Source organism: Perissodus microlepis, chromosome 3, assembly GCF_051167445.1.
Source record: "Perissodus microlepis isolate ML-2025 ecotype Zambia chromosome 3, ASM5116744v1, whole genome shotgun sequence".
Lineage (NCBI taxonomy): Eukaryota > Metazoa > Chordata > Actinopteri > Cichliformes > Cichlidae > Perissodus > Perissodus microlepis.
Genome location: NC_140463.1, coordinates 50,690,262 through 50,703,362, shown reverse-complemented (window position 1 = coordinate 50,703,362; position 13,101 = coordinate 50,690,262). Strand labels below are relative to the sequence as shown.

The 13,101-nt window shown below is 42.8% G+C and overlaps 1 protein-coding gene and 1 pseudogene across 5 annotated transcripts in view; both read right to left on the bottom strand.

Moving 5' to 3' along the window:
* Positions 1-3,151: 3,151 nt before the first annotated feature.
* The window catches only part of LOC146391788 (protein NLRC3-like), a 453,804-nt gene continuing 443,854 nt past the window's right edge, over positions 3,152-13,101 (bottom strand). For all 5 annotated transcript variants that reach the window (XM_084915646.1, XM_084915619.1, XM_084915671.1 and 2 more), the window contains exons 5-6: positions 7,290-7,336; positions 3,152-3,903 (exon numbers count right to left, since the gene is read on the bottom strand). In XM_084915646.1, coding sequence (XP_084771772.1) covers positions 3,359-3,903; positions 7,290-7,336 — 592 coding nt within the window. In that variant the 3' untranslated portion in view covers positions 3,152-3,358. The remainder of the gene's footprint in view (positions 3,904-7,289; positions 7,337-13,101) is intronic.
* On the bottom strand, positions 10,609-12,959 carry LOC146391800 (uncharacterized; annotated as a pseudogene).

The window sequence follows — 13,101 nt, the reverse complement described above, 5'->3', positions numbered from 1 at the left end:
ATCACAACTGTGAAACAACAACAACTCAAATTCTTAATACCTAACCCTATGAAAACTTTATTGAAACCATTAAAACACGACATTTTGATTCATGACCCTTTTAATCACTTCATAATTTACACTCAAAACAAAACAACAGTCATTAAATTCACAAACTTTATTAAAACCCTTAAAAACAAAATATAGCTTAAATACACAAACCCAAAAAGCATAAATGGTAAATGGCCTGCATTTGTATAGCGCTTTTCTAGTCCTTAAGGACCCCAAAGCGCTTTACACTACATTCAGTCATTCACCCATTCACACACACATTCACACACTGGCGATAGCAAGCTACATTGTAGCCACAGCTGCCCTGGGGCGCACTGACAGAGGCGAGGCTGCCAGACACAGGCGCCACCGGGCCCTCTGACCACCACCAGTAGGCAAACATGGGGTTAGTATCTTGCCCAAGGACATTTGGCATGCAGCCAGGAGGCAGCCTAGGATCAAACCACCGACCTTCTGATTAGTGGCTGACCTGCTCTGCCACCTGAGCTACAGCCATCCCATAAAAACATAATTGGTGAAAAACATACTCATCCAAGTTTAAAATTATAAATACATTTCTCTGCAAACCTAAAAAAAATCATAAAACCGTATATACATCACTTCAAAAAATATAGTTCTTTAAAAATTCACATAATATACAAAATAAAAATACATTTCATACAATTTTATTACAAAGGTTAAAAAACACATTCTTTTTAGTCTAAAGTCATCATGGACATTTTAAAACACACTGCCTAACCTAAACTTAAACTACCGAACACCAAACCAAGCCCATAAAAGGCTGCACAGCAGAAAGGAGCTCATTTGGGAGCTGACCGTTGAAGAAACAACATCTCTCTCTCTGTCTCTCTCTGTGTATTCCCAGCTTGACATTCATTGTGCCCCAGCTTGAGGAAGACCTATCTTGGGTCGAAACGTCGCAGAAGTGGGCACATTAATTCATTGATTTTCACTTATTAAAAATTAAAAAAGTTTATTAATTTCATTTATTAATTTTGTTTAAAAACACAAATTTAATTTAGTTTTTTTCTTATTTTTTTTCTCTCGCCTTTGTTTGTGATTGTAAATTCAAATAAACATATTTTACATATCTAACTGAAATAAATATCACATTAAAACAATTATTAAATAAAGATAACATAGGCGACATCAAAACACAAGACACAAAATTTAAATATGGGGTCCCGGATGGACTCGGAGGGCTGGATGGTGGTGCGTCACAGGAGAGGGCAGCTGCCTCCCCGTAGACGTGTCCAGCAGGGGACAAGTGGCAGGGGCAGAGGGATGGACAGGGCACCGTCTGGACCCTTCAGGGACCGGACTCAATCCCACATCCCTAATCCTTCCTGCCATCAGCGCCAGCCCGTCCACTCCAGGGCATGCACTCCGAACGTGCGGGAAGCCAGCAGGATGCACAGTAGTAGGTCCTTAAGGGCGACATATTTACCGTGCGCGGGCGGGTCCTGGAGGAGGGCCATCGCATGGCAGGTGGCTAGTGGGTCAAGCAATGCCACCACATAATGAGACTTCGTGTCGTCAGCAAAGATGCCGCGGAGAGCAAATTGAGCCTTCACGTGGACGAACCATGACGAGGGGTTGTAGAGCCAGAAGTCTGGCAACTGGAGCGCACAGCAGGAGGCAGAGGGCCGGTGGTCGCTGGCGTCTCCAGGGCGATCTCCATGGTTTCGCCGTATGTTCAAAGTAGGGTCACCAATATGGACACACAACACAGGAGCTCTAGTTTTCCACTCCAACTTTATTCACCTCCATACATCAGTTGAGCATATCGCGCCCAAACACAAAAGAACCTCCAAGCTTGGGTGTGAGTGGAGCCCTCTAGTGGGTCGCCACATTACCTTCAATTCAGTTTTATTCATATAGCACCAAATCACAAATACAATCAGCTCAAGGTGCTTTATATTTATACCGTATGTTGTAAGGTAAAGACTATACAATAATACAGTAACTCATAATTAAATACAGAGAGGTGTATAAACACATAGTGAGTGAAAAAGAAATCATGGGAATCCCCCAGCAGCCTACACCTTTTTCAGCATAACTAAGGGAGGATTCAGGGTCACCTAATCCAGCCCTAACTATATGTTTTAGCAAAAAGGAAAGTTTTAAGCCAAATCTTAAAAGTAGAGATCGTGTCTGTCTCCTGAATCCAAACTGGAAGCTGGTTCCACAGAAGAGGTGCCTGAAATTGAAGGCTCTGCCTCCCATTCTACTTTTAAATACTCTAGCAAAAACAACTAAGCCTGCAATACGAGAGTGAAATGTTATAAGGGGTTGATATGGTATTATAAGGTCATTAAGATAAGATGGGGCCTTGATTATTTAAGACCTTGTATATGAAGATCGGGATATTGAATTCAATTCTGGATTTAACAGGGAGCCAATGAAGGGAAGCCAATACAGGAGAAATCTGCTCTCTCTTTCTAGTCCCTGTCAGTACTCTTGCTGCAGCATTTTGGAACAACTGAAGGCTAACTATTTCTAAGTCACTGTGAAAACTCTGATCAAAGTTAAAGTCTTGATTTGACTAACTACATGAAAACTACAGGCTCACACTTACATCAAAGTACAGTTAGAGCTTAATGCATTCGACTGAGTTTTCCTGATGTGCACATCTTAAGGTGTACTTTCTACAACCTGTAACAAACATTTCAACGAATTTGACTTGAAATCTGACATTTCAAATATATTGGATTCATTTGAAATATTCTAATATTATAAGATGATGAAAGGAAAAAAGTCCTAAAATGTCCTGAAAATCAAAGTTGATATTCACTGCAGTGATATCTACATGTTAACTTTTTTTGCTCCCAATTTTTCCCCTTTTACACAGAAAAACAGAGAGACTGAAAACATCTGGAACATCTGCAATTTGACTCAAATCACACCTATTTTGTAAGGTCACAAGTCAACCACTTTGATTTAGTATTACTATATAATGAATACCATACTGTAGAAATCAATCATCATATATATGTATGTATTATTGTTTAGAAGTGATCTTAATGAGCTTCAGGTAAAACACAACATACTGATATTTACTGTGAAGTTTTGAGTGGAAAAATAAAAACAACATGTGGATCCTGGTATAATGGGACTTTCCATCTTTAAAGGACTGAAGAGGAAGAAGTTTACAAGGAATCATTTAGAACAGTTTAAAACATCAACTGATTGAATCCATGAATCTGAAAATGTGTTTCTGAGTGAAAGAGACAGAAATGTACAGACTGAACTATCTGTTCAACAGTCAGAGTGTTTCTCTAACAGGAGGACACTCTTTACACTCAAATCAGCACAGACACAGTGACGAACCAGAACTAAACCAAAACCCAGGATAAAGTGGTTCAGTGAATGTGGTGTTGAAGGTGTGGAGGTGGATCAGAGTGTCAGAGGAGACTCTGTAGAAGGACAGAGTGCCAGCAGGACAGTCCACATACACTGCTACTCTGTTAGAGTCAGAGGAGGAAGAGGAGGAGGAGGAGGAGTTGGTGAATGATTTTGCTAGATTATTGTGACAGACACGAAGAGGACCATTACTAGAGCAGCACAGACTCCAGGAATGATCATTCCATCCAAACACACCGCCATCACCTTCACCTTTCCTTTGGATTCTTCTATAATTCACTGATATATCAACTTTTCCTCTCCATTCGACCTCCCAGTAACAGCGACCAGTCATACCATTTCTACACAGCAGCTGAGGATACGCATCGAATCTGTCTGGATGGTCAGGATATGATTGAACCTCCTCCACACGTGCCACCTTCCTGTTGTTGTCAGACAGTTTGAGCGTTGTGTGTACTGTGTTTGTGTCGATTGTGAGTTGAAAGGAATCTGATGGAGTGAACAAACACAATCCAGCTGCAGTTATTGATCCATCATCTGTTCATTGATTGACACTTTGATGATGACTCCTGACATCAGAGATGTGACTGGCTGAGTCCCAATTAAGAGACCGCACACTTGAAGTACGCACACTAAGTACGAGAAGAAGAGATCACGATTCTGTAAAACATGATTTTTGGGCTTCATTTCTGTACTGAACAGTCATTTCAAGATTAGTTAGTAAATAACAATTAGCTCATGTTGTTCATGAGACTAAAGTCATCTCACTTTGGTAATGTAAATATAATATGGCCAATATTATATGTATTGTCAGAGTATTATGACATATATATATATATTACAGGATACATAACAACAGTGAGCTTGAACTCTGGGTCAATTATTTATTTCGTTTTCGTTTAATATGTTGGCATTACATTACATTTGGCTCAATGCTTACATATATGTGTAAAAACAAAATACACGAGCTGTAAATACTGTTTCTGATAGAATGAAGAGTAGACTGGTATATTAAATATTCCTTTATTGGGTGAGAAAATCAGACCATGTCATAACTGCTTTAAGTCATACAGAATAGATACAGGCTGACGTCTGCTAAATGGGTCAAACTGGGCAGAAAGTATACAAACACATAACATCCTTATAGAATATGATGTGACACTATAGATCAACTTACCTCAGAATATATAAAGCATATAAACAATTACAGCAATGTGATGCAACAAACACAGCAGTGCTACTAATCCAAAATACTCAAAGCTTCGTAGAACTGAAACAAACATTTATTTTTAGCTCCATTCTGCTGCTGATACATACTTTAGTTTTCTGAATATTAAACTTGTTGCTGCCTTTCATAGTGTGTAACTTGAAGGCCCTGAGTACTTTCTCCCACACTGAAAACACTGGGATGATAAAAATATTTGAACATTACCCAATAAGACTGATTCAGGACAGACAATTAGTTATGTTAAACTTTTCTAGCAGTCCTTCACAAACAGGGAACAGTCTGTCTATTCTCTCCATCTGTCAGCTGCTGCTGGCTCTTCCTCCTCCTCTTCCTCACACACTGCTGAGTAGGGATGGGTACCGGTATTATGGCACCGGTTCTGACATAAACGGTAGTAACCAGACCGAAAAGCAGCGCACATTTTGGTGCTTTATTTCGGTGCTTTTTTTGCCTGAGATGTCATACACTTTGGATTCCAGCCAATCATTTTACCTTTGCAAGCATAGTAGGCGGGCCCAGGTACGTATGTTCTTTTAGAGCAGAGCTACAGATTAAAACCGCCCAAGGTGAAGCAGTCAAAAGTCTGGCTGTACTTCACAGCAAAAGATGCAAACTCAGCAGCCTGCAACAAGTGCTTTAAGGTGATACTGTGCAAAGGAGGTAACACCTCGAATCTGATGAAACACCTGGCGACGCATAGCGTTTTTTTAAAAAGCCGAGAAATGCACCGTATTTGATAGCTTGCTGCGAGACCTCACATCAAGCACATCTACTGCGGGTTTGGTGCCTGTTATCGGTCCCGGAGTTAGCAACATCCCCCAAAAACCCAAAGAGGAGAGTCCTGGCCCCTAGCCCTGCCAGTGTAGCAAAAATGATGATGGCAGCAGCAGCCGTTCTTCTCTGGGTCAGTAGCTTAATGTTGTTCGTGTGTAATTTACGTTGAGTAGGCTAACCATGTTATTAAATTAATGCACTTAAGGTGAACTAGCAAACACCGTCATAGTTACATGCGGCTGTCTTCTTGTTTGATGGCAGATACTCCCTTCACCCTGGCCAAAAAAGCTAAAATGACCAAAGAAAAAGTGGGAAACAGCTAAACATGAGAGGTTTTTGGACAAAGTTGGTGTTTTTTCCCCACATTGATTAAGCACTGCTTCCAGCCAAGAGTGATACCATAAATCCCCTATAACTGCAGAAAAGGCTAACATTGTTGTCTTTTTACAAAAAAAAAGCTAAACATGAGAGGTTTTTGGACAAAGTTTGTGTTTTTTCCATTGTTTAAGCACTGCTTCCAACCAAGAGTGATACCATATATGCCCTATAGCTGCAGAAAAGGCTAACATTGTTATCTTTGTACAAAAAACAGATAAACATGAGAGGTTTTTGGACAAAGTTTGTGTTCTTCATTCTTTAAGCACCGGTTTGAGCACCGTTTAAGCACCAGCACCGTTTCAAAAGTACCGGTTTGATACTGGTATCGGATAAAACCTAAACGATACCCATCCCTACTGCTGAATTTGTCCTGGTGGATCATCAGGGGTGCAAAGCCTCACAGATGATGTGCAGCAGTGGGTCCCTCAGTCTGTCCTCACTCTGGACACTTGCAGTTGTCACACATGGAAATCAAATGTGTGATAAGCTGCAGGATTCAAACACAAGTGTAACTTATAAATACATGTTCATACTTTTATTCCACAATCAGAGAGAAAGAAACAGAGAGGGAGTGCAGGACAGACAGGTGACAGTCTCAGGTGTACACACTGCTACACAACAGCACAAGAGAAGGAGGATTTAGTGTTTGTGTTATTACGAGTGCTAAACAAGAAGAGTTCCCAGATGGTACAGTGGATACATGTGTGACTCCTGTGATTAAAGCATCTTTCTTTCAGCCTAACGAGTGAACCGTCAGCTCGTTCAAACACACGTTAAAGTCCGTTTGGCTCGACACCACCAAACAGAGGAAGCAATAAAACATAGCTAACATTAACAGTGCAGTGAATCCTGCTTGTGCCGTGATATTCAGGACTGCAAACCGAGCAGCATCACTGACTTTCAGCTTGTTGTGTTTGTGGATATATGACTGACTTTAATTATCCACAAAATCATCACATTCTCTGCAAGATTGAGGTCGACTACTGAACGGTGTATATTTTAAAGTAAAGGATTTAAAACCAAGTTACTACAAGCATCACTAATGTCACATAACTTTGCCGACATGTGGCCAACAGTGATGTTTTAATGTTCTTTATTATTAAACATTCGCACATAAATAAGTGACATCATATTCAGTACTTACTTTTGACAGTTCGCTCTTCGGCCGCTCCCTTCTGCCGTCTGCCGTATTTTGCAGCAAAATTATCCACATCCACCGCCGCGCTATGAATTGTGGGATATTTGGGACCACGAAGCGTGCACTGGACCACGCTTGATATTTGGGGAAATCGACGGCGATTTGGGGTATGCGTTTGAAGTACAATTCGAATTGGGACAGCCGTCGATGCGTGGCGGTGACGTAATCGCACTCAAAATGCGTACTTCAAGCGTGCGGTCTCTTAATTGGGACACAGCCACTGAGTGATGTGACAGTTTGAAGATGGTTGAATGTGTGCTGCTTTGTTTTCATGAATCACATTAAAAACACACTTACACTTCCTCAGACCTGGTCTTAACCATCGGACTCCAGCAGGCTCCAACCTGAAAGGTGGAGGGAGGTCAGACCAGCACAGTCTCTTTCAGCATGCACACATGGACATTACATGGCTCTCATACACACACTGTTACACACTGATAAAGGAACAGTCCAACACTTTCACAAATACACTTCAATCCATACGTGGATCAAACCGCTGATGATTTGGACTGATGCAGCTTTTTATACATAAGCTATCGGGTATGGCCCGGCTAGCCAGAGTCTCTCAATTAAGTATTTATGCACCACAGGGTGAGGGTGGTGGGGCAAGTGAAGTAATAAACCAAAAATCACCTCTAACTAATCAAGAAGTACAAAATAAGGAACTAAAACTATATAAACAGAAGTTGATAACGAATCACTTAAGAAACCATCTTCAAGAAATGATAAACTTCATCAGGGCATGAATTTACGTTTAAGTAGTTTATTTATTTATTTATTTAATATGACACTTTAGGTAAGATATTGTACATGTATATGTATGAAGTATATCATAAATAGCAACGGGTTGTGAAATATGTGACCTTCATATGATTGTTGGATTTTTCTCTGTATGTATTATTGTAGGGTGTAACGTACAATATAAAGCGATGTGGCACTATATAAATAAAATTGAATTGAATTGTAGAAAAAAGGAAGGGCAGACACTACTCAAAGCCCTTTAATGTGAGCAGCAACAAGCTTGAGATCTTCTTCCAGTTTGTGTGATAGGAAATCCCATCCCTTTTGCTGTTGTCTGCTGGGGGCAGCATATATACAGGGTGGGCCATTTATATGGATACACTGTAATAACATGGGAATGGTTGGTGATATTAAAGTCCTGTTTGTGGCACATTGGTATATGTGAGGGGGCAAACTCCTCAAGATGGGTCGTGACCATGGTGGCCATTTAGAATATTTGAAATTGCTACATGATGATGTGTTTCCCTCTTTATGCACTGAAGCTGGCACGTTCCCTGAGTTTTTCCAGCAAGATGGTGCACCACCACATTATGGGTGCCAGGTCCGAGCATTCCTAGATGAACAGTTTCCTGGAAAGTGGATCGGTCGTCGTGGGCCAGTTGAATGGCCCCCAAGGTCTCCCGATCTGACCCCCTTAGACTTTTATCTTTGGGATCATCTGAAGGCAATTGTCTATGGTGTGAAGATATGAGATGTGCAGCACCTGAAACTACGGATACTGGATGCCTGTGCTGGCATTTCTCCTGCGGTGTTGCTATCAGTGTGTGAAGAGGGTTGCATTGACAATCCAACACAATGGGCAGCACATTGAACACATTTTATAAGTGGTCAGAAACTTGTAAATAACTCATGAAAGAATAAAGTTACGTTGAAACCAAGCACACTATTGTTTTTCTTGTGACATTACCAATAAGTTTGATGTGTCATATGGCCCTCTTCCTATTGAAAAAACAAAAGTTGTATCCAAGATGGCCGACTTCTAAATGGCCACCATGGTCACCACCCATCTTAAGGAGTTTGCCCCCTCACATATACTAATGTGCCACAAACAGGACTTTAATATCACCAACCATTCCCATGTTATTACGGTGTATCCATATAAATGGCCCACCCTGTACATACATAGAGCATATACATAGCATCCAGAGATGACAGCAGGATCAAGATCAGGGCCCTCCTCCTGTAAAAAGTGATTATTGGTGGATAAAAGGTATGATAAAAGATGATTAAAAGGTAATTGATCAACAAATTGATGTAGTCTGCCTTACAGAAATCTGGTTGCAGCAGGATGATTATGTTAGTTTAAATAAATCTACACTACCGAGTCATTCCAACTATGAGAAACTATGAGAAACCTCGAACAGGCCAAGAGGGCGGTGTGGCAGCAATTTTCCACACCAACCTATCAATCAACCAAAGACCCAGACAGACTTTCAATTCATTTGAAACCCTGATTCTTAGCCTTGTCCAACCTAGCTGTAAAACTCAAAAACCAGCCTTATTCATTATCATCTATCGTCCACCTGGACCTTACAGAGTTTCTGTCTGATTTCTCAGACTTTTTATCTGATTTAGTGCTCATCTGAGATAAATTAATTATTGTGGGTGATGTTGGTGCTTCAAATGACATCCTCAACACAGCAGTTAATCTGTTAATAGACTTAATTGGCTTCTCTTAAAATGTAAAAGAAGCCACCCCCCACTTTAATCACAATAGTAGATGAGGGGTGGGCAAACTTTTGGCTCAAGGGCCACACTGAAGTTTAAAATTTACAAAACGGACCAGGCCAGCACCAGATGCATACATATCAAACAAAAACATTAATACTGACATTCACTTTTAGTGGTAACAGTGTTGTTGATCACCCTTTTTTGTCAGTGCGTCGAAATCTGTTGTTAGATTTGTTGTGGCAATTCTCAGAACAGATCTGAGGTGTTCATCACTCAAATGGGATCTGTGGGATGCTTTGTTGTTGCTCATCATGCTGAAAGTCTGTTCACATACATACGTAGAGCCAAACACTACCAGCATCCTCTGTGACATCTTCTGGATCTTTGGAAATTTGGCTGTGTTTAATGATGCATAAAACTCATCCAGTTTAAGAGAGGTGAACTTCTTTAAGACAGTGTCACATTGCAGATCAATCAGTTCCAACTGCAACTCCTGTGGCGCTGTTTCAGAGTCTTGTGTGAAGGGACATGACACCAGCTGAAGTGAATTCAATTTTCCCCAAATCAGAGAACTGACGGCAGAATTCCGCATGGAGGTCATCCAGTGATTTCCTGTATTTTTTCACATGTTGAGGGGCCTCTTTCAGCATAGCCAGTGTGGGGAAATGAGCGAATGACTTATGTGACATTTGTTTTGAGAATAAAACCAGCTTGATTTTAAGAGCGTTGACGTTAGTGTACATTTCATGCACAAACAGGTTTTTGCCTTGCAGCTTCACATTCAGCTAATTCATGTGTGCCAGTATGTCCACAGCAACAGCTAAATCACAAAGCCAATCTGTGTCACTCAGCTCAGGAAAATCACCATCTTTCTCAAGTAGTTCCAAAAATGAGACAATCTCCTTTCTGTGCTCCCACACTCGTTGACATGATTTCCCCAAACCTAACCAGCAGATATTGGAGTGGTAAAGCAAGTCCTGGTGATCAGCGTCAATTTCGTCAATAAACGTAATAAACTGACGATGCTGAAGTCCCCTTGCTCTCATACAGTTAATGCATTTTACAACAGGCTTCACTACGTGATCAAGGTGCAATACAGATTTCTTTTGAGCAACCCGAGTTTTTTTCCAGTCAGATTTGGCGGCTATCCATCTGTGGTGAGTTTGGCGAGTGTACTCCAAGGTAGCTTGTGCCTCTTGATGGCCTCCGACATGCTGTGATACAAGTCCTCTCCCCATGTTTTCCCCTTTAGGCATTCCATGGCCAAAAACTCCTCCATTATCTCAAAATTGTCATTATTCCCTCTGAAAAAATTTAAAAGCTGAGCGGTGTCCTTTATGTCATTACTTTCATCCAATGCCAAGGAATATAATGTAAATGACTCCACATTTGTGTTTAGCATGCTAGTTAAGTCTCCGTCGATTAGCTCAACATGGCAAGTCACTGTCCTGCAAGAAGGCGAACACACCTGCAAGCCATTCTGCTGCTTGAGCTGGGAGCGGGGGCGGCGACGGAGGAGCCACGTGAGGAGATAGAGGTCCCTGTGCCAGGGGAGCCTGCTTGATTGGAGCTGGCGTGCGAGTCGTGCGCCAAGCTTGAGATTGGTGCGCTCGCCAGACCGGCCTCACCCCCACCAGAGACCGGTGCACACCGGACATCTGCCCAGCCACCTGTGAGCTGGGGCTCACGACTGTGCCGGCCACGGCAAATCTACCTGTCACGTGGCCGACCTCCGGAAGAGCTTCACCGGTGCCGCTTAATTCGCAGGGAGCCACCTGAACTCACATCTCCCCGTCGCTTGACCAGGGCCTCTCCCGCTCGCAGTGGTAGAGTAGGCTCGGCCAGATGGCTCCCGGCCTCAGCCCGGCGATGGGGGTATGTGGGCGTGGAAGCTGCAGCTCTGTGTGTCTGAATGAAGAGATGCTAAAAAGCATGAATGTGTCATCAGGTCTGCCATGGTCATTACTTAATTAGAGTAACTTCACACTGCATGCCCTGCCCCGACTTCATGGCTTGAGACATGGATGAGAGACACCAATCTTCGGCGGGCTGGAATAAAAAGCCCAACGAGCCGGAGGTGGCCTGCAGGCTCTTGATCTTGTTTTAACATATGTCATAGAAACTGAACATTTATCAATCAATCAATCAATCAATCAATCCAAGCTTTATTCGCCACATGCAGGTTGCCCTGCAGTGAAATGGGACCCCCCCCCCGACCTTACACACACAACACAGACATGGGGATACAAGTCGGAGATCAGTAGCGTTACAGAAAGAAAACACTGAAATGTACATTACAATGGGAAAGTACAAGAGGAAAAAAAGAGACCTCTGCTCAGCTCATGCTGTGCTCCCATGGTAGGACAGCATGGGAACAGGAAACAAAAAAACTCCTCTGCACAAAAAGCACATAAATGTCCACAACACAACATTATGAAGGACATAACAAGCCACAGGTTGGGTGAGGGGTGAGGAGTAATCCAAAGCAAACACAGCAGCCGCCCTGCCCAGCGCTACCATTCCAGCGCGGGCTCAGACCCGCCGTGTTCCTCCGCAGGGAGCAAGCATCGAAGGCATTTGGAAAAGGAGGGGGGATGAGTGTGTGCATATCAGTGTGTGTGTATGTGTGTGCGTGTCCAGAGTTCAGCTGAGACAGTGTCCTTCGCCCTGCCAGGCTAAGTAAACAGTCTTCCAGCCAACCCAGGTGGCCTTGCATGGAATGGGAAGGAACAGACTCAACACAGTCGTTATCAGGGAGTTTTTGTTCAGCTCCAGCCTTGAGCCCTCAGCTGGCACCGAAGGGGTAGCCGCATTATGATGGTGATTTTTCTTTTACAAACAACTCATGACAATTTCAAGCTGTTTTTAACAGTCCGACACTGGTCTCTCAATCTCCCGTTGGATAGCTGCGAGTTTCTCCATGATGTTATTAAACTTCAATTCCGTGGTCTTGTCACTCTTTTGCTCACAGAGCAGATTCTGAGACCTCACGACCGCAGCCAACTGATCCGCGATGTAATCCAGCTTCCGCCCAGAGGTGTTGTTCTGAGTGGATTCTTCCCTGATCTAATCCAATATACGCTCAGAGGTGTTATTCTGAGTATTCACTGCAGCCGTAAGCGCCTCCAAGCTCTTAACCATGCTGCATTCAGTGAGCCCTTTCTGAGAAGCTGCACCTCGTCGCATCGTTTCAATCCCAGCTGGCAGCCTTGTGGGGGTTTGAACAGCCGGTTCCGCTTTCTTAATTCTCCAATAAGCCAGGGCCAAGCCAGCTCCGATCAGCAAGAACCCTGTTATCATGGTTCCGAATAGGTAGATATCTTCAGCGTCCTCGATCGACAGTCCCGCCAGGCACACGATCCTCCATTTCTGCCACCCGTCCATCGTGTATTGGGCAGGGAAAGTCCCTCCAGGGCACTCGGGCTCTCCCGAGCCCAGACTTCTCGTTGAGAAAAGGGTGTCAATAGCATTCAGAGACCAGTTGATCAAATCCATAATTCTCTTTTAGGTTTTTAGACACAGACTGTGAGAGAGTGTTCCAGGGAAGTGAAAAAAAAAAAAGCACGAGACAAGACAAGGACATAAGAAGCTAAGCAGGGAAGATAAGGGAGAGGAGAGGAGAAAAGTGCGACCGCCT